The sequence below is a fragment of the Drosophila eugracilis genome, unplaced genomic scaffold (genome assembly GCF_018153835.1).
Source record: "Drosophila eugracilis isolate 14026-0451.02 unplaced genomic scaffold, ASM1815383v1 contig_1765, whole genome shotgun sequence".
NCBI classification, from domain to species: Eukaryota; Metazoa; Arthropoda; class Insecta; order Diptera; family Drosophilidae; genus Drosophila; species Drosophila eugracilis.
Window position 1 is genome coordinate 1375137 of NW_024572605.1, and position 25306 is coordinate 1400442.

The 25306-nt window shown below is 39.5% G+C and overlaps 8 protein-coding genes and 1 long non-coding RNA gene across 12 annotated transcripts; 5 read left to right on the forward strand and 4 right to left on the reverse strand.

The window, feature by feature from the left end:
* The first annotated feature begins 1260 nt into the window (after positions 1-1260).
* Positions 1261-2843, forward strand: LOC108107232 (paired mesoderm homeobox protein 2B). Its single transcript, XM_017214650.2, has 3 exons — positions 1261-1891; positions 2013-2206; positions 2540-2843. The coding sequence occupies exons 1-3, from the start codon at positions 1618-1620 to the stop codon at positions 2723-2725; spliced, it is 654 nt and encodes a 217-aa protein (XP_017070139.1). The 5' UTR covers positions 1261-1617; the 3' UTR covers positions 2726-2843.
* A 927-nt stretch (positions 2844-3770) lies between these two features.
* On the forward strand, positions 3771-5326 carry LOC108107440. Its single transcript, XM_017214980.1, has 3 exons — positions 3771-4046; positions 4101-4440; positions 4572-5326. The coding sequence occupies exons 1-3, from the start codon at positions 3844-3846 to the stop codon at positions 5247-5249; spliced, it is 1221 nt and encodes a 406-aa protein (XP_017070469.1). The 5' UTR covers positions 3771-3843; the 3' UTR covers positions 5250-5326.
* On the reverse strand, positions 5279-7554 carry LOC108107441 (23 kDa integral membrane protein). Its single transcript, XM_017214981.2, has 5 exons — positions 7179-7554; positions 6378-6566; positions 6129-6314; positions 5768-5968; positions 5279-5707 (listed from the first exon to the last, which is right to left on the reverse strand). Exons 1-5 carry the CDS (start codon positions 7242-7244, stop codon positions 5489-5491), a joined length of 861 nt encoding a protein of 286 aa, XP_017070470.1. The 5' UTR covers positions 7245-7554; the 3' UTR covers positions 5279-5488.
* Positions 7555-8010: 456 nt separating this feature from the next.
* On the reverse strand, positions 8011-14944 carry LOC108107384 (transcription factor Ken). The gene is made up of 3 exons (XM_017214896.2): positions 14329-14944; positions 10374-10543; positions 8011-10317 (listed from the first exon to the last, which is right to left on the reverse strand). The coding sequence occupies exons 1-3, from the start codon at positions 14335-14337 to the stop codon at positions 8712-8714; spliced, it is 1785 nt and encodes a 594-aa protein (XP_017070385.1). The 5' UTR covers positions 14338-14944; the 3' UTR covers positions 8011-8711.
* A 1575-nt stretch (positions 14945-16519) lies between these two features.
* LOC108107283 (trifunctional enzyme subunit beta, mitochondrial) lies at positions 16520-18478 on the forward strand. The gene is made up of 4 exons (XM_017214737.2): positions 16520-16658; positions 16910-17069; positions 17129-17303; positions 17360-18478. The coding sequence occupies exons 1-4, from the start codon at positions 16595-16597 to the stop codon at positions 18368-18370; spliced, it is 1410 nt and encodes a 469-aa protein (XP_017070226.1). The 5' UTR covers positions 16520-16594; the 3' UTR covers positions 18371-18478.
* LOC108107286 (NADH dehydrogenase [ubiquinone] 1 alpha subcomplex assembly factor 3) lies at positions 18465-19745 on the reverse strand. The gene is made up of 3 exons (XM_017214740.2): positions 19394-19745; positions 18736-18934; positions 18465-18680 (listed from the first exon to the last, which is right to left on the reverse strand). The coding sequence occupies exons 1-3, from the start codon at positions 19642-19644 to the stop codon at positions 18540-18542; spliced, it is 591 nt and encodes a 196-aa protein (XP_017070229.1). The 5' UTR covers positions 19645-19745; the 3' UTR covers positions 18465-18539.
* Positions 19746-19789: 44 nt separating this feature from the next.
* Positions 19790-22082, forward strand: LOC108107284 (ceramide phosphoethanolamine synthase). 2 transcript variants are annotated; one of them, XM_017214738.1, is made up of 2 exons: positions 19790-20048; positions 20676-22082. In XM_017214738.1, exon 2 carries the CDS (start codon positions 20728-20730, stop codon positions 21862-21864), a length of 1137 nt encoding a protein of 378 aa, XP_017070227.1. In that variant the 5' UTR covers positions 19790-20048; positions 20676-20727; the 3' UTR covers positions 21865-22082. The 2 variants fall into 2 exon arrangements, with proteins under 2 accessions (XP_017070227.1, XP_017070228.1); XM_017214739.1 differs by lacking the exon at positions 19790-20048 and adding an exon at positions 20098-20323.
* On the reverse strand, positions 21844-22401 carry LOC108107287. Its single transcript, XR_001772433.2, has 2 exons — positions 22308-22401; positions 21844-22026 (listed from the first exon to the last, which is right to left on the reverse strand). It is a non-coding gene; the product is annotated as an uncharacterized LOC108107287 (long non-coding RNA).
* Positions 22402-22448: 47 nt separating this feature from the next.
* On the forward strand, positions 22449-25290 carry LOC121529670 (TAR DNA-binding protein 43-like). Of its 3 annotated transcripts, none has more exons than XM_041819904.1 (6): positions 22449-22775; positions 23296-23547; positions 23613-23923; positions 23984-24188; positions 24244-24803; positions 24860-25290. In XM_041819904.1, exons 2-6 carry the CDS (start codon positions 23301-23303, stop codon positions 25010-25012), a joined length of 1476 nt encoding a protein of 491 aa, XP_041675838.1. In that variant the 5' UTR covers positions 22449-22775; positions 23296-23300; the 3' UTR covers positions 25013-25290. The 3 variants fall into 3 exon arrangements, with proteins under 3 accessions (XP_041675838.1, XP_041675837.1, XP_041675839.1); XM_041819903.1 differs by having other exon boundaries at positions 22450-22775; positions 23293-23547; XM_041819905.1 differs by having other exon boundaries at positions 22464-22544; positions 23293-23547.
* The last annotated feature ends 16 nt before the right edge of the window (positions 25291-25306 follow it).

A 25306-nucleotide genomic window follows, 5' to 3' on the forward strand; every position in this document is an offset into this window, starting at 1 on the left:
CAATTGTCAAAACAATACTTAATACGGGACCTATAAGGGTCCATTTTCACTTTCTTTTACCTCTGATCCGTTAAATATAGCTTTCTGAACAAATTAAGAATCAGGGTGTTACCGATTCCAAAGTGTTAATACTTTTTTAAGTTAATAAGACCTCGAAATCAAGAATTAAGTTAAGCTAAGTTTAACATAGACTTAAAGACTGAACATTTTTGAGCTTTCTATGTGTAAATGCAATTATATGTGTATGTGCTTTTTTCTAAGTCCAGAAGTACTCGTTCCAATTCGATGATTAAGAAAAGAAAAAGCATTCACTCTACCATGCAAATGTTAAAATATGTATAATCTCCCTTTTCTTTCGTCTCATATATATTTCTTCGTTTCTTCTATTGTTTTTCGTTACATAAAAGTACAACTTTTATTTATAACTGACCTGCATAGGTATGAAAAAGTTTAGACTGTAATATTTATCAGTTATCAGTTTAATTATTGAGAACTTTATCAAAGGTAAGATATTTTTTATTTATATTTTTGAAATGGTTTAAAATAACATGATTATCAACACAAACAATAACTGTGCCTTTTCAAGTCTCGTCCAAAATTAGGGTGCACAATAATAAACTTCAAAATAAAGTAAATACGAATTAGGTTATAGTCTGCTTACTGAAATTAACTAATCGAAATAATCCGCAAAACAAATAATTGTTTTTTCGAAAAAGAGGGTTGTATCCTGCAAGCGCTTATAAGCAATGTTTCAATCAACCTAATATTCGGGACCAGAAAAATAGTAAGGTGTCTCTTATTCATTGTGTTCGGTACAACACCATTTGTTTTATCAAATTGGTTAGTTGCCATAACAGCGTAAGTGAATCCCCAGATACCCTTTCTCATTTTCGGTTTTGAATTACTTTAAAGTCAGAAATCAGTTTATGATTTGTATCTGTTCATGAAGAGCCATGTCATTTTCATGATTTTCGTATAAAGAAATTCGATTTTTTAAGTTTTATTATAATTTAAAAGATTACTTTTCCTTTCTCTTAGAAAAAAGAATATTCCACATTCACCATTTTCGGATAAGCCAATTTAATCTTCTGAGTGTTGCTTTTTGAGGCCTGTGAAAATTGGAACACTTGAAAAAAAGTTTACGGCGGAAATTTAATAAGTTTAGAAAAACGGGAGGTTAAATTGTGAATATTTACTGACAAAATGGCCAAAATCGGCAAAAACTATCAAATCTATGAATTGTATAAAACTACGGCTATTTTTTTTGTTTTTTTTTTACAAGTAAAAGGTCAGGGAAGCCGAATTTCGGCGCAGTGCATGACACGCGCCGGAAAGTCCGATTTCCACCCTTATGTCGAGTGGAGCTCGTTAGCACCGCCTCCAAACGCGGAAACGAATGAAATTTTCCGTCCCTTTCTCCCGAGACAAGTGCAGCATCCTTTTTCGTCCAACATCCTGTAGTTGATACAATCGTAATCGAAGCTTATTTATTCAAGGGCAGTTAAAAACTGTGTGTTTCCGCGAGAATATCTATAACTATGTGTTTTATTGCCGAATGACTCATTAACGGGCAGTAAAATTTGTCAAGTGCTGTGTTTTTAATTCACCTCTGATGCGATGGAATTTTCATTTATCAACAAGGCGAACTTTGACAAGGATTGTTTATACAACGCGAACTCCGAGTTTTATAATAATAGTTCCAATGGGGGCCTGTCCGTGGCCAATCACATGAATCACTATAATCTAATGATTGATTCCAGCTACAAGCTATGTGCCAACGAGACAGCTATAAGGGGTTCCCTGAACCAGGAGTCGAGCTTACTCTTTTCCAAAATCACCACAGTTTCGGAATTTTATCCAGGAACTCACAACATTGCGTCCTATAACTCTGGTAAGATCTGCACTTAAGTAATTAACAAAAATAAGTATCCCTATTGCTTAAAGTAAAAATCGTATGAAATTTATACGATTAAAACTTCATTTAAAACCATTTTTATGGGCAACGTTTATAGACTTTCATTTAAAACCCTATGGAGATGACGGCTTGACCCTCACAGATAAATCAAAGCAGAGACGGATTCGAACTACTTTTACTTCCAACCAACTTAACGAGCTGGAAAAAATCTTTTTAGAGACCCATTATCCAGACATCTATACTAGAGAAGAGATCGCATCAAAATTACATTTGACAGAAGCCCGAGTTCAGGTATGAAAAAAAAATTGAACAAATCTAACTAATAGGGGAATATTATCAATAATTCATCATCTCAATTTTTTCTTAAAATATTAAACAATGTATTTGAGATAAACTTAACTCTAGTTGATTAATACATTAACTCAGTATTGTTCCAATACATTATACTCACATTAAAGGTATTGCCTTAAAAAATATATTTTTTTTGCACTGCTATATTTTTCAACTTAATCATACTTTTTCTCATTTGCCCACCTATGTTAGTAATCTAAAAAAATTAGGTTTGGACAACCTATTTTTTCCGAATTAAGCTAAAGTATAATTTAAACATTAATAATATTTCAGGTTTGGTTTCAAAACAGAAGAGCAAAATTTCGAAAGCAAGAGAGACATGCCATTTACATAATGAAAGACAAATCCATTAAAATGGATACTCGAAAGAATTCTTCAGCTGGGTCAAAATATCTAGGTCCATCTCTTAAGGCTCCTCAAAATGCCCGTCAAGTGAAATGCTTATACGATCAAATATAGAATCCACTAATATCTATGTAAATATTAGTATACATTTTGATGAATACAATTATTTTGATATTATTTTTACTAACTTTTTGGAGCGAATTTGCGTTAAATAAATAAGATCTGTGTAACACTATTTCCGTTTTTCTGGGAACCAAAAATCATATCTCATGGGACAACTGGCTTAGCACCCTTTTGAAGGCTCAGCTGGTCTAAGCCTGCGGAAACGAAAACAAGAGTTTTAATGGGGGATGAAAGGTCACTATCTACAAGTACCAAATATCACGCCCTTCAAGCCCAAATTGTTATCCAATTATCAAGTGGAAAGTGTATTAAATCGGTAACAAAGCGGATAATAAGTACAAGGTAGCAGTATACACAGTATATATATGGTGAAATAGAAAAAGGAGTTATCTAATGCGCAACCGGTAGTTTTATAAGCCAAGCACTAATCTAATGGACCGTAAATCCTAAATCCCAATGTTATATCTAAATGTGGTAACACACATAAGAATCATCTATAGGGATCACTACATTGTAGTGACTATAATTATGTGGATGTGATTTACAATACGGAAATTATTAAAGGGCTAATATAAATTTATTGGACAACAAAATAAAGACAGTTGTGTTTATATAATAATTCTAATTTAAAATAGAAAACCTGACTTCATTAATCGAAGTGAATTGAATTCCATATCTAAAGTAATTTTATTCTTTTATTAATACCTACATAAAAAATTAACTTTTCCACATTATACATTTTTTAGACCGTAGATGGCGATGACTATTGTATGTTTATGAGAAGATTAGATACAACTAAAGCAGTTTCTATTATATCAAAATGTATATTTGGCTAGTAACCTTAGAAAGAATATGTCGAATAAGACCTGTATTTAAGTAAATAAAACAAATTCAAATTTCATTAGTTTTGAGTACCAGTTTCATTTCCATCGTCTCTACAATAAGCAACCAGAGTGGGATAAAATACCCCTAATAATTTTTAAATAAAAATACCAGCAAAGCGGTATTTTTGGAAACGCTTTAGGGATTTTTTTTGTTTCAACCAGCTGCATGTTATTTGTTAATCGGTCTGGTTATAAAACTTTATGAATTAAAACTAATATTCAACCATGCTGCGATCGAGGATATTATGCATATTTCCACCCAGAAGGTTGGTGTCATACTTCTCGGCGGAATTTAATAAGTTGGCAATCGAAGGACCAGCAAAATTTGCCGCAAGTAACAGTCATGCGGTAACAAATATAGATTTGGACATTTTTGTCAATCCGGACAATCGGCCCATGGACCTGGTGGATAGACTGCTTAAGCTCAGGTGTGTATAAATATCGCGAATATGTTACCCCAACTAATCTGGAAATATCTGCAGAAAACAAAAGGAGTCCAGTTTGGTGCCCTTGCTCTCAAGTATTCTGGTTAAGCAATTACTGGACTCCACAAATCCCCAGGAGGCAGTATCGATCCTTTCCAATCCCACCCAATATGGGCTGTTCGTAGACCAGTTTTCTGGCTGTTTTCTGATGGACTTTTTTCTTCACAATGGCCACGCTGTAGAAGCCGCTCAGATTGCCATGATTCTCGTGGAGAGGAGCTTATGCAACAATGAATTGGTCGAATCCCTGGTACTGCAGTCGTTTTGGTCCTTTGTTAAGGAATTCAAACCTTTCGAGTCCTCTCAATTTAAACCTGCTGCGAAAAATGCTGAAGTGGTAAGATAAGGGAAATTTAGTTACTTTATTTAGATAATTCTATAACAAAATGTTCCATAATGTCTAACTGAAACTTTTGTGGAAAAGACTGTTAGTAAGTATACTATTTGCTGTCTTCCCTTATTTATTAGGAAAAGATTCGCGTCAAGTTCATTCGCAATTATCCCGAGGATGCCACCGAAAACACCGAAGAGAAGAAACTGGGTCGTGCCATGATTCGACTGGATTCTGGTGAAGGGGCCTTGAAAGAGCTAAAGCAAAATATTGCCCTACTTGGCTACGTCATATCTGGACAAATAGCTGAGGCCACTAGTTTTTTAAACTGTAACCAAACTGTATTTCATAAGGAAACTCTAACTGCCGCCCAAAGTGTAGTACAGTGCCTAAAGTTGGAGGGTTCGGAAGAGTTAGTGAAATCCCTTCAAGATACGCTTGAGAATACTAGCAAGTCCAGTGTCATCGAAACGCTACTGGAAAACAGCACTAAAGGCAGTGCCCTGAAGTTTGAGCCCAAGCTATTGGCTGATTACAGTGAATCCTATCAAGAATGGGCCAAGAAGTTCGAAGCCGCTATTGAGTACAAACTGCAAGCCCAAAATCTAAAAGAGCGTAAGGCTAGTATTGAAAAGACTCTCAGCGAACTAGATGAGAAACGGCAGAGTTTGTGGTTCTTTGAAAACAGGGATGATATCGACATTCAGATTTACAAGAAGAAGGTATACTATCCAAAGCGCTGGTTTGGTAAGAAAAAGAAGCCGAAAGCAGCGGACACCTTCTATGTGCCGCCCAACATTACGCACAATGCTTAACCTTGACCCGTGAATACAAACAACTTAGATCCAATTGTTTTTAAGCTTTAATTAAACTACTGGAGAGTTAATCCAAATTCAAATGTTGTTTCTTTTCTCGAACGTTAAATTGTTTAAAATTACCATAACGTAACATTGAGGGTCACAGTTATATTCATTCCATCTCAGTTTACAACATTTTTTTTATACTTTTTTTCGAGTTTCCATAAATTTTTGCAATCTTAAAAGCTAATCGTCTGTCATTTGTGCATGGCCGAGGGCAGAGCAGTTTTTAAAACCCGCTGCCCGGGTGCTGAAGGGGATAAATTAATGGGCGAGGGCATGTCGTGCCGCTTGTCCTGTATGGTAAGGGGCAAGAATTGTTGCTGCTTTTTTTTCCGATTCATGTTTATTGGATGGGTGTTGTCGTTCTTTCCGAACAGAATGGTCAGGTGGACAGCACAGAAGATTCCCAGGCTCTAAATGGGGAAGTTCGCTATTAAGTTCATAGTATTGAAGATAAGCTATCGTAGTCTAACCTGGAATATGGCTATAATGGCAGCTCCGAAGGCGGTAATCAGCAAGCGGTTTCTAATCTGCTCCGAGACGACTGCCAGGCATCCGCGCTTGTAGTGTGTATCACATGCTGACTCGTAGGCGTGCTCAGGACGCGAGCAGCAGGACCAGGGCAGCGAAAGTCGGCGGTAATCAAGAGGGCCGTCCACTCCGCAGCATTGCAACTAAGTATGTTCATGTGAATTAAGTTATTTAGGCCATTAAAAGGTATTATATGTTAAATATTGGTTTTACTTCATGAACTCTTTTAATTTTGTAATAAATAACCTAAGTCTTCAATTATCTTATTTTTATGAGCATGAATACGACCTTCATTTAGCTTACCTGAGATTGCATCCTATTCCACAAATGTAGGTTATCCACCTTGGTGCGCGAAAATTTGTCCAAGAACTCGACAAAGGAGTCGTCGATGAAGATCTCTACAGAGGTGGGCAGATTCTCCCTCATGGCCAAAGACCAGCCGCAGATGATGAACTGAACACAGATGCAGGCCACTAAAAGGGCAGCAAACTGGGGGATTCCAATGGATATACGTTAATACTGATGCATAGTGATTCCCATATATCTCAATACCATTCCCAGAAGGCAGCGCTTTCGTTGATTGGTGGCCTGGCAACCCATCCAGCACAGGATGAAGGTGACGGGTCCCAGGCAAAGGAGGATTGCTGCTGGGGCCCATAACTTGTTCTGCACAATTCCATAGTAGACCGAGTGCCCCCAGAGCAGGGATGTGCCCAAAAATATCTGCGCAGCTCCGGTTAACTGAAAGAAAGGAAGGATTTTGGGAGGCTACTGTTATCACAGGCTAATGTTTTTATCTCAAGGTCCCGCACTGTCGATACCGTGTCCTTGGATGGGTATTTAATTGCACCGTGTGTATTCGGGATGTGCTACATACTATATACATATTATACAGATGGGGTATACTCCCTTTTGACGTCACATGCCAAGGAACCTTATGTGCACGCATGTGTGTGCAAGTGGGCATATATATACATACATACTTAGGCGCAGCTTTAAGTAGCTCAAGGTCACTCCAAGTCGGGACCAAAAACGCGATGCCCCATTCCGTAAACTATGTTTGTATGATATATATACATACTTATGTATATATTCTAAGGGATGTAGAAATGCACTGAAGAATATGTATCATGTCGTCTACTCGTCACTTGAATTATGGAGTTGATATACCTTCGTACGTGAATAAATTGGATTTAAGGTATAAATGTATTGGGATTACCATATGTACAATGCTTTGTTTAATAAAACACTAATATGGAAATTCTTAAGAGTCAGATACATGAATTCTAACCTTATGTAATTCGACAAGTATGCAATTATGCCCTCGTTTGGACCAACAGCAATACAACTTACCGCTAAGAGCACCACATAACTGTAAACCAAATATTTAAAACATTTAATTTTCTTCGGCAATGCCATCCTTCTTCGTTATCCTTTGTCCCTTTCCCACTCACAGTTGGCAATCACTGAACTACCGTTAGTAAACTTAATCTACTGCTATTGTATGCATATATGTTGTAGTGAGTTGGAGTTGAGTACTTCGCCCGATTTCTCAGATTTTTATCTCTTGGATGCTTGTCCCCATACACCACATAGTCGCGGATTATGACTCGCGTTCCCGACTTATCGGATGCAATTTTTAACTAAAAATAACAGTTAACGTTAACTCCGAGTGACTCGAAATCGTCCGCAGTCGAAAATACGCATTCGATGGTCTGACTAGTTGGCTCCTTGATTTGTTATACTTCAGCGACCAGCAGTGCGAATATTATCTATAACCGTCGCCTCGGTTGCAATCACGTTTCGATGACACCGCCACTTGGGCGCCAAATGTTGTTACTTTTCAAAACGAGCTTTTAAAAAAATTCTTTTTTTCATAATTCTTTCGTTTAGTAACATAACTTTAAAAATAGTAACTGAGAATACTATATTAAATATTTATTAGTATTAAAATTTCATGTTAACCTTTTCTAAAAACGGATTTTAAAGATACAAAATATATGAAATTTAAAATCTGTCACTAGACCTGCCAACTCAGCATCAAAAAAATACCAAAGGAATATCACAACACAAGAAAATACTAAAACAGTAACCGTTTTACAGTTTGGCAAAATTATTGTCGAACCTTAAATATAATGAAAAGAACAACCATTTTCCCGTATTAAATTTTACACAAAACACAGCGTCAGTTTAACATAGAATATATTTCTAAAAATGATTGAAAAAGTATAAACAAAACGGAAATGCTTTTCTGATTTTATTACGAGCTTGTATACTGTACACTTTATACACACTTTAATTGGCGATTTTAGGAGGGAATATGTAAAATCCTTAAAAAAAGCGTGTATCGAACTATTAAAAAATTAAGTTTTAGGTTTTTAGGTAATGAAGTTCATTTAAGACGGGTTGAAAATACAATAGAAATTAAAATACCTTGCGTATAAACATATGCTTACAAATAAGTGCTCCACTGTAAATGGACCAGCCGCTTAAAAAAGAATTGGGGGTCGTAGTGGGAGTGGAAGTGCATTTGCGGGGGATTGGATTGAATGTCAAATAAAACTTAAATGAGAAAACAACGTGAGTGGCCTCCGTGGTGCGCATTCGGAAGGATCGAGGATCATGCGGATTCGGATATGGAGCTCCAAGCCGTTGGTGTTGGGTGAAATATGATCGAGCAAAGTCGCGTGAATGTGTTGCGTTGTAAACTTACAATTTAAATTTAGATTTTACATATTTATACAATAGGCAATTAAATCTGCTACTGCTATTATTTAAAATTCAGGTCTCTTTGCAGTTGTCCGTCCCGCGGATCGCCTCGGAATCGCCTTGGTTCGGATCGGACAGATGGGATGCTCTCGGATGCGAATGCCGAAGCTCAGCACATTATTCGCGCAGATTCTTGGTCAGCAGCAGGTTGTTGTGGTGGCCAGAGAGGTGGCGAACGAGCTCCTGGACCGACTCGAAGCACATGGAGCAGAAGCAGCAGCTATATCGATTCTCCGTGTCCGTCCCGTTGGTGGTAGTGATGACGTTTCGATGTACCGAACACAGGTGCTTCAGTAGGTGAGCCTTCTGCTTAAACATAGCCACACAGAGGCGGCAAGCGAACGGTTTCTCGCCGGTATGCACGCGCAGATGAGTCTTGAGGTTCCAGGACATGCCGAACTGTTTTCCACAGTACTCGCATCTGTACTCCCGCACCGAGGAGGCGTGCGTATTGCTTCCGGCCATGTTCGATCCCGATCCAGATGCGGACCCACTGCGTCCCTCCGGATGGTCTAGATTAAGGCTTATATGCGACAGACTAGAGAGTCGCGACTGTAGATTGGGCATTGCGGACATGGCTGCATTTTGGTTTGACTGCCACTGGTACACGAACTGCGGACCCAAATGCATTGGCATCTCGGGGCTCTGGGCTCGATTGCGCTGTCCCTCTAGCAGGTGCTTCCTGTCCGGCGTAAGTGTGTCCCCGTTAAGGGCCCCGTCCTCCAAATGCGCTAGCATGTTCTTCTCAGACCCAAAACCCGAAATGGGCGATGTCGTCGACTTGGCTAGGCGCAGTTCCTCTAACAAACTGTGAGGGTACGAGGTGAACGGCTGATTGTCACTTTGCGTGTTGTGGAATCCGGGTCGACGCTTCCGGTGCGGTGTTACCACATAGTTCTCTGGTGAGCTGTTGATATCAGAGCCATCCGACAGTGGCTTCATAACATCCTTGTGCGAATCGAAGAAAAGACCCTTGCGTTTTGTGCTTTCGCTTGCTGTCACTGCTAGGTCAATGCCGCTGTGGTCTGATCCGGATCCCAAGGTTCTGTTCGCCAAGTTTTCGCTTTTCGTCCGAAGATCGAGAGAAAGGTTGACGGGATTTATAGCTGAACTGCTGATGTTATTGTTATTATTATTATTGTTGTTGTGATTGTGGTGATGAAGCTGCTGGTGGTTGCTGTTGCTACTGATGTTGCTGTTGCTGCCGCTGGTGCCGCTGGGCGGAGCATTCGAGAGATTTACTATTTCGTCCGTGTCTTTGTCGCTTTTATTGTCCTTTTGGGTGCAGTCGTCTTCCTCCTCCTCCTTGTTGTGGGCGCCACTCCGCTCGCATTCGGGCGCACTCTCGCAGTTGTCTCCGGAGTTGAAGGCGGACGAGAAGTCAGCCGCGTTACGAGACTCATCCACGCTGTCTACCTCGTACTTAAGCGTCTGATCCGGCTCCAAATTCTGTGGGCTAGCGTACTGCTGTTTTCGCCTGTCCGCCCGATCACGCAGGCTGCCGCACTTATTGCTCAGATAGGCGGAGTCAGTCGTCTTCCAGCTGTCCGACTTGATCTGCAGCAACAGCAGCAGGTCGTGCAGATAGTTCACATCCCGCGATGTAATGCACGTCTGACCGGAGTACAGAAAGTCCAGCAGGAACTTGAAGTAGGTGGCATTCACGTCGGGAAAGTATACGGTGGTAGAGCAGTCGCTCAAGTGGGTGTCCTCCAGCAGGTTCCTAATCGATATACAAGGTGTTAATTTTAAGTAAAGGCATCGACTCGAAAAGATTACCTTATCAGCGGACTGGCGGCCGCCAGGACCAACTTGTGGGCGTGCAGCTTCACTTTGTTCTCGCAGACGATAGTCAGGTCCGCCGGGTGCTCCCCTCTGAAGGCTGCTCCGATTTCTTTGAGTATGCACTCGCCATGCTTGCTGTATTGCAACATCAACATTCTTTGAAACTGCAAATGGAAGAGCAAGTATGCCGGAGATCGTTAGATTTCTGTTATTTCTATGGCTCCGATCTTTCGTGTCAGATTGCAGAGTCAGAGTACCCAATTCCAATCTCAAAAGATTCTTCACAATAAATTGAGTAAACTTAAACTTATGTCTTAAAAAACTGTTTTCTAGATCTTAATGTGTTATCATTATATATTATTTGAAATAAAAATCTAATTAACGATTCTCATCCATTTAGTTTCCAGTTAAAATATCTATGCAGTTGCAAATTTCGCTCAAGTTGCGCAGGCGCAAGTAAAATAATTCGAGCTAAAAGAGCTATAAATCGTTATAAAATCTGACTTACGGAAGTGGAGTTATAGAAGTTATAACTCTTGATGGTTATTTATGAATGTATGTGGAGCATGTGGCAAAAGTGAAGCCAGTGAAATAGAAAGTTTTGGATTGGGAAGTTTGCATTTTTTGTTTGCTTTTTTTGCTTTGTTATTACACAATCCGCCTTTCACTGAAATTGTCGCCCTCTCTTTCTCTCTCGTCCTCTATTTCTTACTCTTTCCAACTATTGTGTCATAAACGTTTACAAACACAATGCTTTCTGTTAGAAAAAGGATCGTGGAAATATTCGAAAGTGCTTTCCATAACGGTTAAATGCGTTATATTACTGGAATTTCAGCATGGGAGTATGTATACATGTGTACATGTGTGTGCTGGCATTAACAAACTTCCCATAAAGCAATAGTAAATGTTTAACTAATCAGGTTTTTAGGTTTTTCTGTACTTGGTGTTTTTGTAATACTGCAACCCACAATCGTCATGTGTATAAGATTGTGTGAGTGTACTGTGTTGGAAAAGATGAAAGCTTCACTTCATAGAGCTCCGCTATGTTGTTGTAATAGTATTTTTTGTTGTTGCTAGTGGTATTGCCTCCAAAAAAGCTTTCCCGCTTTTGTTGTAGTTGTTGCCGTTTCTTTTATGCGATGAAATTGTTACACTGAAATTCTCTGGCTTGTCCGCCTATATCGGTGTACACCGAACGAAAATATACAAATTATAACTTTTTAACTTTAAAATAATACTTCTTTAAATGCATGTTTTTAAAAATTTATGAATCACAGTTTAAATTTGACTGCAAGGGATTTTAACTCTGACTTTTGAATTCATCTTATGCTGATGTGAAAATGTTATTTTTTGGCAATATTTACATTTGATTATTTGAACTAATTTATTAAAATAAGCTGCTAAGCTTCCTCCCACAATTGAATAATATAATCTTAGTTACTGAGAATATATTCAATAAAGAAAAAAATTGTTAAGGAAAATTAGATAAATTTTAAAGGCATATCCATACAAAATCTATTTTTTTGAATAACAATCTTTTAAATATCCATCTACCTTTTTTTCCATGTTTTTTTCATTATTACTGTGTAAGGTCTGCCTATGAATGTGTGAGTAGTGCAGTGGGGCTCTTGCAAGTGTGGGTTTATTAAGGGGCCACCATTATTGTATTGTGCAAGAGCATGGCTTGTAAGCTCTTTTCAGCTGCGCTTGTATAAGTGAGTATGTCTGCATGGCCCACGAAAAATAATAAACCAAAAAGCTAAAGTTCAGCAGCAGTAGATCTCGAACAAAAATAACAAAAAAAAAAAAAAATGAAAAAGAAAGATAGTCTTGCTTTTGGTTACGCTCTGCTGCTCCTGTCCCCCTGTGCTCCACCACTTCTTTTGCATGGAGACGAACGAAACGTTCACTTTCAATAAAACTTGAATGACTGGCTTGGCGGAGAGCAAGAGAATGGAAATGGGAATGTTGTATTTTTCATGGGAATGGGAAGCGAAAGCTGAACATAGATCGTTTTTGCCTTGGAGTGGAGAGAGACAATGGGAGAGGGGAGGTAGTTGGTGTGCTCATTCTAACGCCAAATAAATACCAAAACGGTATTAACAGAACGTACATACATATATACTTTTATTTGTAAATATGTATGTATGTACATGGATAATTTATGCTTCCATGAGTCAGGGCCATTCACTTTCTACAAGTTTCTCAGGTGATTTCGCAATCGGTTTCGAACAAACCATGACTGAAGATCATTTCAATGGTTATTACAATCAAAAGGTGAAAGTTCATGGAAATATTTCCTTAGATTGAAAAAGGTATATGGGATATTTTTTCCAACATTTCTCCTCTCTTTTCGCGATATCTGGCAAACTGGATGTGAGAATGAAAGGGACAAAGCTGGCGAAGAAGATCGAGAGGGGAAACGAGACAAAACAAAACGCGCTAACTCACAATGCGCGCATAAAATCACCTTTCACAAAAAGCTTTTCTCCTCTCTATGCTTGTGTTCGTCTGTATGTCTGAAGATCGGGGTATAAAGCTAAACAACAAAGCAGACATTCAGGCACACATATGTACATACATATAGGCGGAGAACGCAATCGTTTGTATATTTCCACACTTTCCGATTTTTGTCGTCGTCATCGTTCCCATGTAATATAAATGTAGTTTTACAATTACTCTTTCCCCTTTACATATATATATATATGTAAGCGTGTGTGTGTATTTGCAGATTGCGTGAGTGTTTACGAATATAAAGCACATGTGTCTATTTCCAAGTGGAAGAGAACGGGAACGGGAATGGGACATGGAACTGGAAATATGTATATGGATCTTATCCGATCGAAGGCCTCAAAAGAGAAAGCTACATGGGTTTTGAAAGTATTATAAGCTCGTAAAAGGTAAAAAGTTAAAAAGGGAGCGGAATAAGCAACGGCAAACTCGTTTTTCTCCCTCTCTTTCGCTCTGCCGCTCTCTCTCACATTCTCTTTCTTTCTCGCTCTCTTCCCCCTTTCCCCTTTCACAAAAAGCTCTCTTGCCGAACCAAAGAAGCGAGGGAAAATGGCAAAGAGCCGCCGTCTTTCGTACTTGTTGTAAATGCTACACTCGTAAAAGTGACCCAAATTTGAATTACATAACTTCATAAGCTGGGCGATACGGAGAAAGATAGGAAAAGGTTTGCTTTGAATTTGTGGTAATGTGTACCAGTTTATATATTTCATTTTGGATGTACATGCGTTTAAGAATTTCTGTAATTTACGGGAATCAAAGCTTTCAAAATGATCACTTGACGATTTAATGACTTATAACACTTATACGTTTTCGCTTAGTTAGACTCCTTAAACTAAAAGTCCCCTTAATAGAAAGCCTACGCCCCTGCCTTTCCTAACAGCATATTTTGTAACATCTGCGCGAACACCGTGTAACTGCATATGTGTGTGCTTGTGCTTGTGTGTGCTTTTTCACCTTCACTCTTATTGGAAAGCAGTTAAGTTAGTCGACGATGCGTGTGTGCGTGCGCTAATGTATGTCTTCAAATTTTATGACATGCATACGATCACACACAAACACGCGGGGAGTATATAACGCAGACAAAAGCACGCGATGAAGGTCACTAAGCCTTTCTTGTCTCCAGTTGTTATTATTGTTGTACTACTAATGATGTTCAGTTCATGACGACCAAGATTGGATCGCCACGAACCGAAGCTTCGGAGCGAAGTTTTGGATACGATACGATCCAAACCGAGCTTGGAATGTTTTCAGTTTTCTGTTTTCTCTACCACTATTAAGTTAGTTTCTGACCTTGGATGCTTTGTGTGCTTAGGTGCACAAAGAGCCATACACGTATCGTGTACAACAAAACCCAACTTTTTATTATCTCTGAGATGTTGCAATGCCAAAGATGTTGAAAATCTCGGAAAAGCTTACTTACGAACGATACTCTGCTTACCTCTTTCATTAAGTTGGTTGATCAGCAGTTAATTAATCCCAGGACGAATAGAGTCACTCACTTTTACACTGTTTGTTCTGATCGCTTATTCTTTGCGATCGGCTATATGCATACTGCTGCTCACTGGAAACTTTCGATTTCATTGATCATGTTGTGTTTATGTTTTCGACTATATCCTTTCTTTATCTTGAATGCTAATTTCTCACAGGAGCGGATTTTCGATTTCTCTATGGCTTTTCCTGCTGCTGCTTCTTCTTCTGCGACGCAACGCAAGAAATATCCACCAACACAATTACACCAAAATCCACAATACCAATGCACACAGACACAAAAGTTCACTACAACGGCACAACCACAACTACAACTACAACATCAACATTAACTTTAACTAGGTTGAAGTTTTGTTTTTTCTTTTTGTTTTATTGCGAAATAAAAAACTTGATTGGTAAAACTTTTTCTGGCGCGAGCGCAACTGCGAGTGTGAGTGGGAGATCCGATCTCTTGCCTCTCTTTCGATTTTCGATTTCAGCTTCTGCTTTGCTTCTGCTTCTACTTTTACTTCCACTGTTTGCGCGCGCGCACGTCTGTTCACTCGGAGCCGTTTTTTTTGACTGTGCGGTCTTTTCCGAGAGATCGCTCTGCTCTGCCGCCGCCTCTGCCGCCAACCAGCCTGCAACAACAACGGGTATCTACAGTAGGTCAGGAAAGTATGGCTATAAGTTTTTATTTTGTCTAAGTAAAATTCTTGTCATGCTCTAAATATTTAATTTAAACTATTGGGTATAATATATTAATTAAAATATCTGTATCAAATTAAAACAAGCATCAGTTGTTTTGACATTTTACTTTAATAAGCAAGCGTAAATGGAAAATATGCATGTAATCAAAAAATGTTTTATCAATGTAAGACTTTTATTCTAATAATTGAAGACAATACAAGTTTTTATGTATATATATAACTTTAAAATATAGGAATCTAAAAAGGATGTTGTTAGTGCAAAGTTAAAAAGTTTATTTTCCTTCCGTCAAAACACTTTATTTACGTACTGTACTGTCTCTTTGAGCGGAGAGAGCAGAAGAGAGCCGTCAGTTCAGCCAAATCAAACATTTCCCGCCAAAAATTAAGCTTTCACCAGAGCATTCAATATATTTTTGTAGGAAATAGTTTTTCTTAAAATATTATATATTAAATGTAATATTTTTTCTCAAAAATTTGGTATTATGTATTTCTTGTGATTACAATACCAAAATTTAGGCACAAAAATGCAAAATACACCAAATTTGAGAAAAAATATTACATTCAATAAATTTTATGAAAAACTATTTCTTTTACATGCATATGTACACATTCATATGTGTATGTACTAGCTTTGTTCAATATATGGCATGGTATATAAATATGTATATAAAGAAGAAGATTTTACCTTGGTCCCCAATAAGTTGCGATCCGTTTATTATTTGCGTTCATTGTAAATCCTTAACGATTGCTCATTTGAATTTCACATGCCGCCTACATGTCCATTCTACCCTTTATTATTCTATTTAAGAGAACAATCACATTCGTCCTTGAACAAAATTTCTTCCATTGGTAATTAAGGTACGGTTAAACGAATTTCTATGCAAATGATTAGTTTAAGGAAGGAAAATAGATCGTATTATGAGTGCTGCAATTTTCATATGTATGTACATTCTTCAAAAAGTTTTTATATTAATTAAAAGATATTTATTTACTTAGAAAAAAAAAACGATAGAAAGTAATGCGTTTGCCGCCTATTTACATATAGATCCCTTGTGGTAGTTATAACTAACATCGTAGTTCAAGGACACGGCTAATGGTTTTCTATAATGGGAAAGGGTATATGCAGAACTGGTAGGTGACGAATCGGCGTGCAGTTGGAAATTGTAAACTGCCTATTTGATGGATAATCGAAACACAGCTAGGGTCAAGGTCGTTGGAGAAATCTATCCCTTTATGACTTTTTCTAGGCTGTTTTTCGATTCATTTGGATCGCGTGTAAATGCTAAATATTTTCTTTAAATTACCAGATAAATATAAAACAGAGATACACATAAGCATAATAGGATATAATCTCTATTTTTACATTAAAAATTATTTAAGAAGGGTATTTTAAATTCTTTAGCTTTTCTTTTCCAGCTTTCGATAGTATTTGCGACGATTACCGATAACAAATTGCGATCCGGCGTCCATTCTCTAAACAGCTGCGGTTGAGAAAAGCGAGAAAAGAAATCCGAAAACTTTCGCAAAATGAGCCTTCAAAATGTCTGCCGCAAGGGTAATGCCTTCAACCTGTTGAATGTTTCCAGAAAAGGTGAGTTATTAACAATATACGGATCATATTATGATCAAAAACTACTTGCTGCAATTATTGGACTTTGCCTTTGATAATTCATAACGTTTTGTGGCAGCAGCCGCCGATTGAATATGAAAGGGCCAAAGTCCAAACTCGAAATTCGCAGTGACGTCTTACGGGTGAAAGATAATGGATGGGTACATCATGATTATAAAAAAAATTAAATCAGAAAGAGGTAATTCTTACTTTGTAATGCTTCTTTATTACAGTTCAATGTCGCACTTTATCGGCCGCTGTGGCAAGTCCACAGCCCAAACAGAAAAACGGCCAGAACATAGTTTTGGTTGATGGAGTTCGTACACCTTTCTTGACCTCGGGAACCTCCTACTCCAAGCTGATGCCTCATGAACTGGCCAGACACTCTCTCTTGTATGTATTTTATTGTATATCAAAAACTTCTTAAGAGTTAGGGTAATCTAAATCAACAGGTCGTTGCTGCAAAAGAATCGTCTAGACAAGGAGCTCATCGACTATATTGTTTATGGCAGCGTTATCCAGGAGGTCAAGACTTCCAATATCGCCAGAGAGGCAGCCTTGGCAGCTGGTTTCAGCAACAAAACACCCGCTCACACTGTAACCATGGCCTGCATCAGTTCCAATGCGGTAATCCTATCCAAAACTTTTTCTTAAGAACGAATGAGTAGCCCAATTTTTTGTAGGCCATCACCACAGGAATGGGTCTGATTGCCACCAATACGTACGATGTCATTGTGGCTGGTGGAGTGGAGTTCATGTCCGATGTACCCATCCGTCACTCCCGCAAGATGCGCTCATTGCTTTTAAGGGCCAACAAAGCTAAGACCCTCGGTCAACGATTGTCCCTTCTGTCCACCTTCAGGCCGGACTTTTTAGCCCCCGAACTGCCCGCCGTAGCGGAGTTCTCATCTGGCGAGACTATGGGGCACTCTGCAGATCGCCTGGCATCAGCATTCAACGTTTCCCGCAGCGAGCAGGATGAATATGCCCTGCGATCCCATACGCTAGCCAAGGAGGCCCAGGAGAAGGGTTACTTCACCGATCTGGTGCCCTTCAAGGTGTCTGGCGTTGACCAGATCGTAGACAAGGACAACGGCATCCGTGTGTCCAGCCCTGAGAGCCTGGCCAAGTTGAGACCGGCCTTTGTAAAACCATACGGTACAGTGACAGCAGCTAATGCCTCTTTCCTTACGGATGGTGCCTCTGCTTGCCTGATCATGACCGAGGAGAAGGCAAAACAGTTGGGTCTGAAACCCAAGGCCTATCTGCGAGACTTCCTGTACGTGTCCCAAGATCCAGTCAATCAGTTGCTGCTGGGACCTGCCTACGGAATTCCCAAGCTACTTAAAAAGGCTGGACTCAGTCTGAACGACATTGACTCTTGGGAGATCCACGAAGCTTTCGCCGGACAGATAGTTGCCAATCTAAAGGCCCTGGACTCAGATTGGTTCTGCAAGACCTACTTGGGCCTGAACGACAAAGTTGGTAGCCCGGACTTGTCAAAGTGGAACAACTGGGGCGGATCCCTGTCTATCGGTCATCCATTCGCCGCTACCGGCGTTCGCCTTTGTATGCACTCGGCCAACCGCCTAGTTCGCGAGGACGGCAAACTTGGAGTGGTCGCTGCCTGTGCAGCTGGTGGGCAGGGCGTAGCCATGCTCATTGAGCGCTATCCGGGCGCCACAGCCGACTGAAATCGAAATTTAATCAACAAGGAGAGTGCAGTTTGACTGCGAGATTGCTAGCTTTTATACACTTTAAAACTATGTCTATACGAATAAAGAAATCTGAATTTTAAAAAACAGTTTAATTCCTAATAGAGCACAAGCCTTTCAAACAAGCATTAGATATATCTAAGTAATCCTATTCTGTCTCGTAGAGCTCCTTTTGCCGCAGCTTCGTCTGCAAAATGTCGTTTTCATTATAGGTGAGATGAAGCGGGGGAATTAAGGCGCAGGCCACCATTCGATTCTCGGCATTCAGGAAGTTAAAGGTGGCACAAGCCTAAAAAAAAGTTTTAATTAATTGGAAACTTTTAAGGGAGGGCTGCGTATATTACCTGCTCCGTGCGGAGAACCTCAACGTTTATTTTGTGTTTCTTCATGAATTCAATTATCCTTTTTGAAAGGGCTGGCGGTGGAGATTGATCGCCAATGCCAATAATAAGAACGTCGATTTTTGGCTCCAGAGTGGGAAAAAGGCTAAGGCTCTCCTCATTAATGTCCTCGAAGCTGTTTACGTTCCAGGAAAGCACAGATCTGGAAATATACACATGCACAGCTTAAATCATAACGAATTAAAGTAGTGAAATTATAAACTATATATCTTATAAACCCTTTTGAAAACCCATTATAACGCACAAACGTTCATTTTGAACTAGTATATTTTTTAAGCTCTTGTTTTAATAAGAAAATTTTTCAAATGTGTTGTCAAAATATTTTTAAAAAACGGCTTTAAAACTTATAAAGTTACGAATTATTTTACTTTTCCAAACAACAATTAAGTACTACTCGTCATATTGGTCACTAAAAATAAATTAGGATTCTATGAACAAATATTATTTCGAGAAAAGGTTCTTTACATTTTCCAAATTATTTCGAAAACTGTAGATTTATAAATTGAAAACATGCACATAAGAATGTGGATCAAGAGGACATAAACCACATGCACTTGTTTACATAATTCGACCACTGACTGCCTCAACCCATTCAACAAACCTGGGAAACACGGAAATTGGTCCTATGAGGACCATGTCGTTGTTAAGCCTGAACCCGTACTGGCTATATCCGGTGACCATCAGCCCCAGATCCGTCTCGGTGTTGAAAATAGTCACTTTTGTTTTTCCATCATGGTCGTAGGCCTTGCTAAAGTTTGCCGGGAACGCGTGAAATGGGCGGTATATGGGCCTCCTTCGGAGCAGCTGGTTGCGACTTCGCTGACCTACGGCTCTCAGGGTCCTCGCAATCATGGTTTCGAGTTATAAAAGTAATTAATAGCTATTGCAACAATTTAAAACTAACAAAATAGAATAGACTGAAATTGAAAAGTTTATCAGAACAGTGTGACCAAAATATTTGTGCACGTCGCAACAGTCTGGCAAACCATCTCTGCCTTAAGATACTTCGCGTGCTCTGGCCACACTGCTCGGCAATTAATTTACGAAATTTACGAACAATTAACATAAACTTTTACATTTGCCTGTGTGTTTTAGCAATACCTATATATTTATGCGCTGTTGTTGACTACTTCTAAGTGTCACAGTGTCCGCAGGTTTAAACTACAACAAGTTGCTCGAAATTCTACGAATCGGAGTGATAAACACTAGAATGTTTTGATACAGTGAAAAGTCGTGTGCAATGATTAAGCAAGGCGGTGAGTGGTGCCCTTAAACTGCAATTGGCCCAGTTATTGGGGTCCGATCGGCAATCGGGGGCTTATAAATTGATGATAATACCATATGTCCACTATCTTTATGTTACACACACACACACACACCAGGTGTTCGTGTATGTGATTGATTGGTGCGTGCATTGACACACATGAAACAAATTAGAAGCCCCGTAATCGCCATTGGCAGTTAAAAGGTTACTACTAGCAGGTTTAATTCTTAGTGCCTCGTTAAAAGCTTCTGCAAATACCTCCAGATAGTATGTAGATATATGTACATAGATAGTGAGTGGGGTGGGGTGATTTGTGGCTGTGTATGTATGCCAAGTGGGCCGATTTAGTCATCCAACACCATACCATATTGATATGTTTTTCATTTTTCGTCATAGGAGTCGCTCCCTCAATAAGAACGTATTCTTTTTAACTATATTTTTACTTTGCAAAAATTGAAACTCTTTATTTTGTTGTAATTATAATAATAACGTTAAATTATTATCAAAGTTGTAAAAGCTAATTTCAATTCATTATAGTTCTATATATACATATGTAATTATGCCAATAATTGTCCTGCATATACAGTAATTTAATATTCTCTTATTTACGTCGTTACAGTCGCTCCCTAAAATCACTTCGATAAGAATTTAGTTTTAAACGCTACCTCACAATGATCGGGCCTAGTTCGCAGATCAGCAAGATACTGCTTACCCTGCTGTTCCTGTTGATCATTTTTTACGTTTTTATGGATGTGGAGTTATACCTGCGCATTCATAACTATGTCATTGAGCGGAATTACCATACGAATGTGTCCCTGCCCATATCCGCCGGAGGACAGTCCCCCTCGGAATCTTTATCCGGTGGCAGCAGTACGAAACTCCCCACCGCCGCCGACAGGCAGCCGTCCTACGAGGATCATACCTGGATATCCTGTGATATAAACCCACTTTGCCATATAACCGTGAAGGCTATACTGCTGGACCACACCAATCACTACCTGTTCGCCCCGCTGGCTACCATGTTCGACAACGTGATCGGCTTCTCGCGTTCCACCTTTATAACGCCGAACATGATATCGTTTTTCCACGTAGGCGTAGCCTGTCTGGCGGGTAAACTCGTGGCTTCGGATAGCCTAGGTTACAGGCGGATGGGAGTGCTACTTTTCCAAATCAGAACTTTTCTGGACGACCTGGATGGGCATGTGGCACGCGTGAGGAAGCACATTCGCGGCGAGCGCTCGGAGATTGGCACATCCGGCTATTATGTGGATGGACTGTGCGACGGACTGGGATGTATTGCCCTGCTGCTGGGCATATTCTTTTACTTAAAGAACAACCCGCCGCGGAGGGGATACTCCATCATACCCATGAGTGATTCCAAGGTACTAGAGCCCACGATGATGATTCCAAAGATGAAGGCCACAACGAGAAAGGTGGCCAAGAACGTGATTAGCTTCACGGGCCAGCTGCTTCTGAGCTCCACGGCGTGGAATCGCTACATAGCCGTCTATCAGAACATGCTGGAGCGTGAGGACGTAAGCGGCAGCCAGTCTCATTGTCAAAACTACATCTTCAAGTCCACCTGGTTTTTTTGCGTCGCCTGGATGTGGCGCATTGTTAATGTACACGCCTTGCTCCACTGCGTCCTGCTTAGCATATTCTGCGATAAACTATGGGACTTTCTGCGCGCGATCCGGTATAGCGGTTATATTATCCTGTTAGTTGCTATCTGTTTAACTGAAATGCACATTCTGGAGGCCCAGAACTACATTTTCAACTCTACAGCGTGCAGTAATATTTCACTGTGATTTTATTAATATTACGAGAAAATACAATAATATTTGTGTAGTGCAAATCAACGATGCCTTTTTTATTGTGTATAATAATTGTTAGATTGCTCACGTTAAAGTCGGCACCACTAATGCATTTTGTCATTCAATCCAGTCTGCAAGAGCAAAAAACTCCTTCAGCTGTAAATAATAAATGTTATTGATTAATAAATTCTTGGTGTTTTTATGATGTTAAATGTATAGCGAAGTTTTAGTTAAATAGTTGGACGGTTTTAAATTTCTTTTAAAAATAGCCAATCAGTTATGAGCCCGTTTGGGCCATTAACATAATTTCAGTTTGTCGGGCTGGACAGAACGCGTCGCTCTTATAGAATAAATTGATTATACATTCCACCAACTACGTATAAATATATGTATATAAGATACATTTTAATAGGAAATAATATGACTTATTAACCTACCTCTCTATATGTGTACATATGTACATATATAATATGTTTTACTTACAAATGCCAAGATATACAACAACCACACACTTGAAAAAAAATTTTTTTTTTATTTACTAACCGATAGGTATTTTCAAGTACCGAAGCATAGGGTCACACTGCGAAAACATCAAGGCATACAGAAAGCAAAATAATTGAAAGATAGAAAAATATGATGCACTTTTCTGAACACAAAAAGATGAAATGTCTATTGTAAATATCACTTGTTTCTTATTACGCACAGAGTGAAAGTGTGTTGTGTCAAAAAACGAGCGTGGAACGTAAAGTGAATACCTGAATTGAGTTTTGCCTGGGTGTGAATTTAATTCTTGTGAGAGAGAACAGTGAAATTGTATTCTAATTCTACATGCCGCAATAAGGAGTTTAAAAAGGTCAAGAATATCGTGTGGAAACGTTGCTAGGAATTGAATCAAATATTAAAGTGTAAGAATATTCTAACCAAATTGGGGAATAGGGGAATGGCGATTGTAAAACTTCCATTTGTGCGAGACAGCATTCTTTCAGCTTTCATGATTAACTTATCGATTTATCCCCGGTTTTCCCGTTACAGAGCTCGGCAGGCATGCTAACGGTTATATTGCGGGTCTTATCATACATATAGATCACTATAATTGTATACTTTTCACATTTTTATTTTCCTTTATGAAATTTTCAAATTTAATTTCCATTAAATTTCGGTTTTGAATGTATTCAATGGTTGTCCTTTCTCTTTTGTTGAAACTTTTGGTTAAGTCGTACGAATATTGTGAATATAAAGTGGGTTCTAAAAATCTTTTTGAATTGCATTTAACGAACGCATGAATTAATGGATTTCATTCATAAAGCAGGGATGCAGAATATGTGGTTACTTCAGTTGATTGAATGATTCGGTAGATCATTTGTATAGCAAAGTGTGTGTCCGGTGCGGTGATCGATATCTTTAACGTTGTGTCGTTTTTAGCAGCAACCATGGTGATGGACTTCGTTCAAGTTTCGGAAGAAGAGGGTGATGAGACCATCGAGCTACCGTGCGAGGAAGATGGCACTCTGCTGCTGTCTACCTTGCAGGCTCAGTTTCCTGGGTCCTGCGGTCTGAATTATCGCAACCTGAGCACAAAGGCGTTACGCGGAGTTCGTTCCAATGAGGGCAGACTGTTTCCATTGAACGTGGGTTCCGGATGGGGGGATTATCATTATTTCTGCGTGTATCCCAAGGGTATGAGTTAGTATATACATCCAGGTTAAAGGTACTCAAATTTCTCCTTTTTAAATACTTAACAGAAAATAAGCGTAAAAGTGATGATAGCTTGGAAAACTCGACGGCTAAGACCAAACGAATTGAAACCCGTTTGCGTTGCACTGATCTTGTAGTTCTCGGTTTGAACTGGAAGACAACTGAGGAGAGTTTGAGGGAATATTTTGAGACCTTTGGGGAGGTGCTTATGGCCCAGATAAAAAAGGACACCAAGTCGGGCCAGTCTAAGGGTTTTGGATTCGTGCGCTTTGGATCTTACGATGCCCAGATGCGCGTTCTTTCCAATCGCCACCTCATCGACGGTCGCTGGTGCGAGGTCAAGGTGCCGAACTCCAAGGTGAGTTCTCTTACAAGTGTTCTAATTCTAATTCTGAAAGTAATTGTTTGAATTTTCTAGGGTGTTGACCACGAGTTGCCGTGCAAGGTCTTTGTAGGACGCTGCACAGAGGAAATAAGCGCAGACGACTTGCGGGATTATTTCTCCAAGTTCGGCGAGATCACGGATGTGTTTATTCCCCGTCCCTTTAGAGCTTTCAGTTTTGTCACTTTTCTCGATCCTGACGTGGCACAGTCCCTGTGTGGAGAGGACCACATAATTAAGGGTGAGGCAATAAAGTTTAAAAAGAGAAAGAGGATTTAATAAGGTACTTTCTAAAGGTGCATCGGTTCATGTGTCAAATGCTGCCCCAAAAGCCGAGCAAAACAAAAACCAGCAAGGCCAGAGCTACAACAATTCCGGCCGGAATGGATACCAAAGAGGTAACAACCAACGCAGTTCTTACGGCGGCGAGAATTCAATCATCGGCAATGACGGCAACAACGGCACGGCCGGTTACGGTACAAGTGACAATAATTATGGAAGAAATTCGGGCGGGGATTACCATAACAATGGTAATAACAATTACTCCAACAACGTGAAAACAAATCGACAGGACGGGGGGTCCCAGTACAACAATAGACAGGCGAATTTCCATGGAATGAACCAGACACAAAACGGTAAGGGAGGTGGAAACAACGGCTGGATGAACCAGAGAAACCTGGAAATGCCCAATCTGCAGGCACTCGGCCTCAATTCGCAGGGGTCAAACTCCTCCAACCAGGGCTCGAATATGCTTAATCTGAACTCCTTGCCTATCAATCCCGCTATGATCGCTGCCGCTTTGAACCAATGGAGTCTGATCGGCAACCAGCTGCAGAATCAAAACCAGGACCAGCAGGCAAGACTTCACCTGTTATTGTTCCAGACAAATAAACTTTTTGAGTTTATCCACAGGGCGGAAATTTTTTATCGTGGATCCAGAACGGTGGCCACAACAACGCTAACAGCTTTGGTGGACGAAAGGGTTCGAACAACTCTAACAACCCGGGTTCCAACGGAATAATTCAGGGAGAAAACTCTGGCATTAACGACCAACAGGTAGGATAAACCCATATCGCCGAAAAAATGGCATTAACCATTTTAGAATGAAAAAACCGGTTGGTCAAAAACGGCAGCAAGCTTCAAAACTCCATGCAAGGTCGAACATTCTTTAGGACGGTACCAAACTGCTGTTGGTATCTAATAATTATGTATTAATTCTACATCTAAAAAATGTATTAATGAATTTTAATTTAAAATGGTCACCTTAATATTTGTAAGTTTGTGGATAATACAATTTATATAACGGTCTACAAAATAAATTATGCTCCCTTTTAAAGCCTCAATCGAATGCCTTCTGTA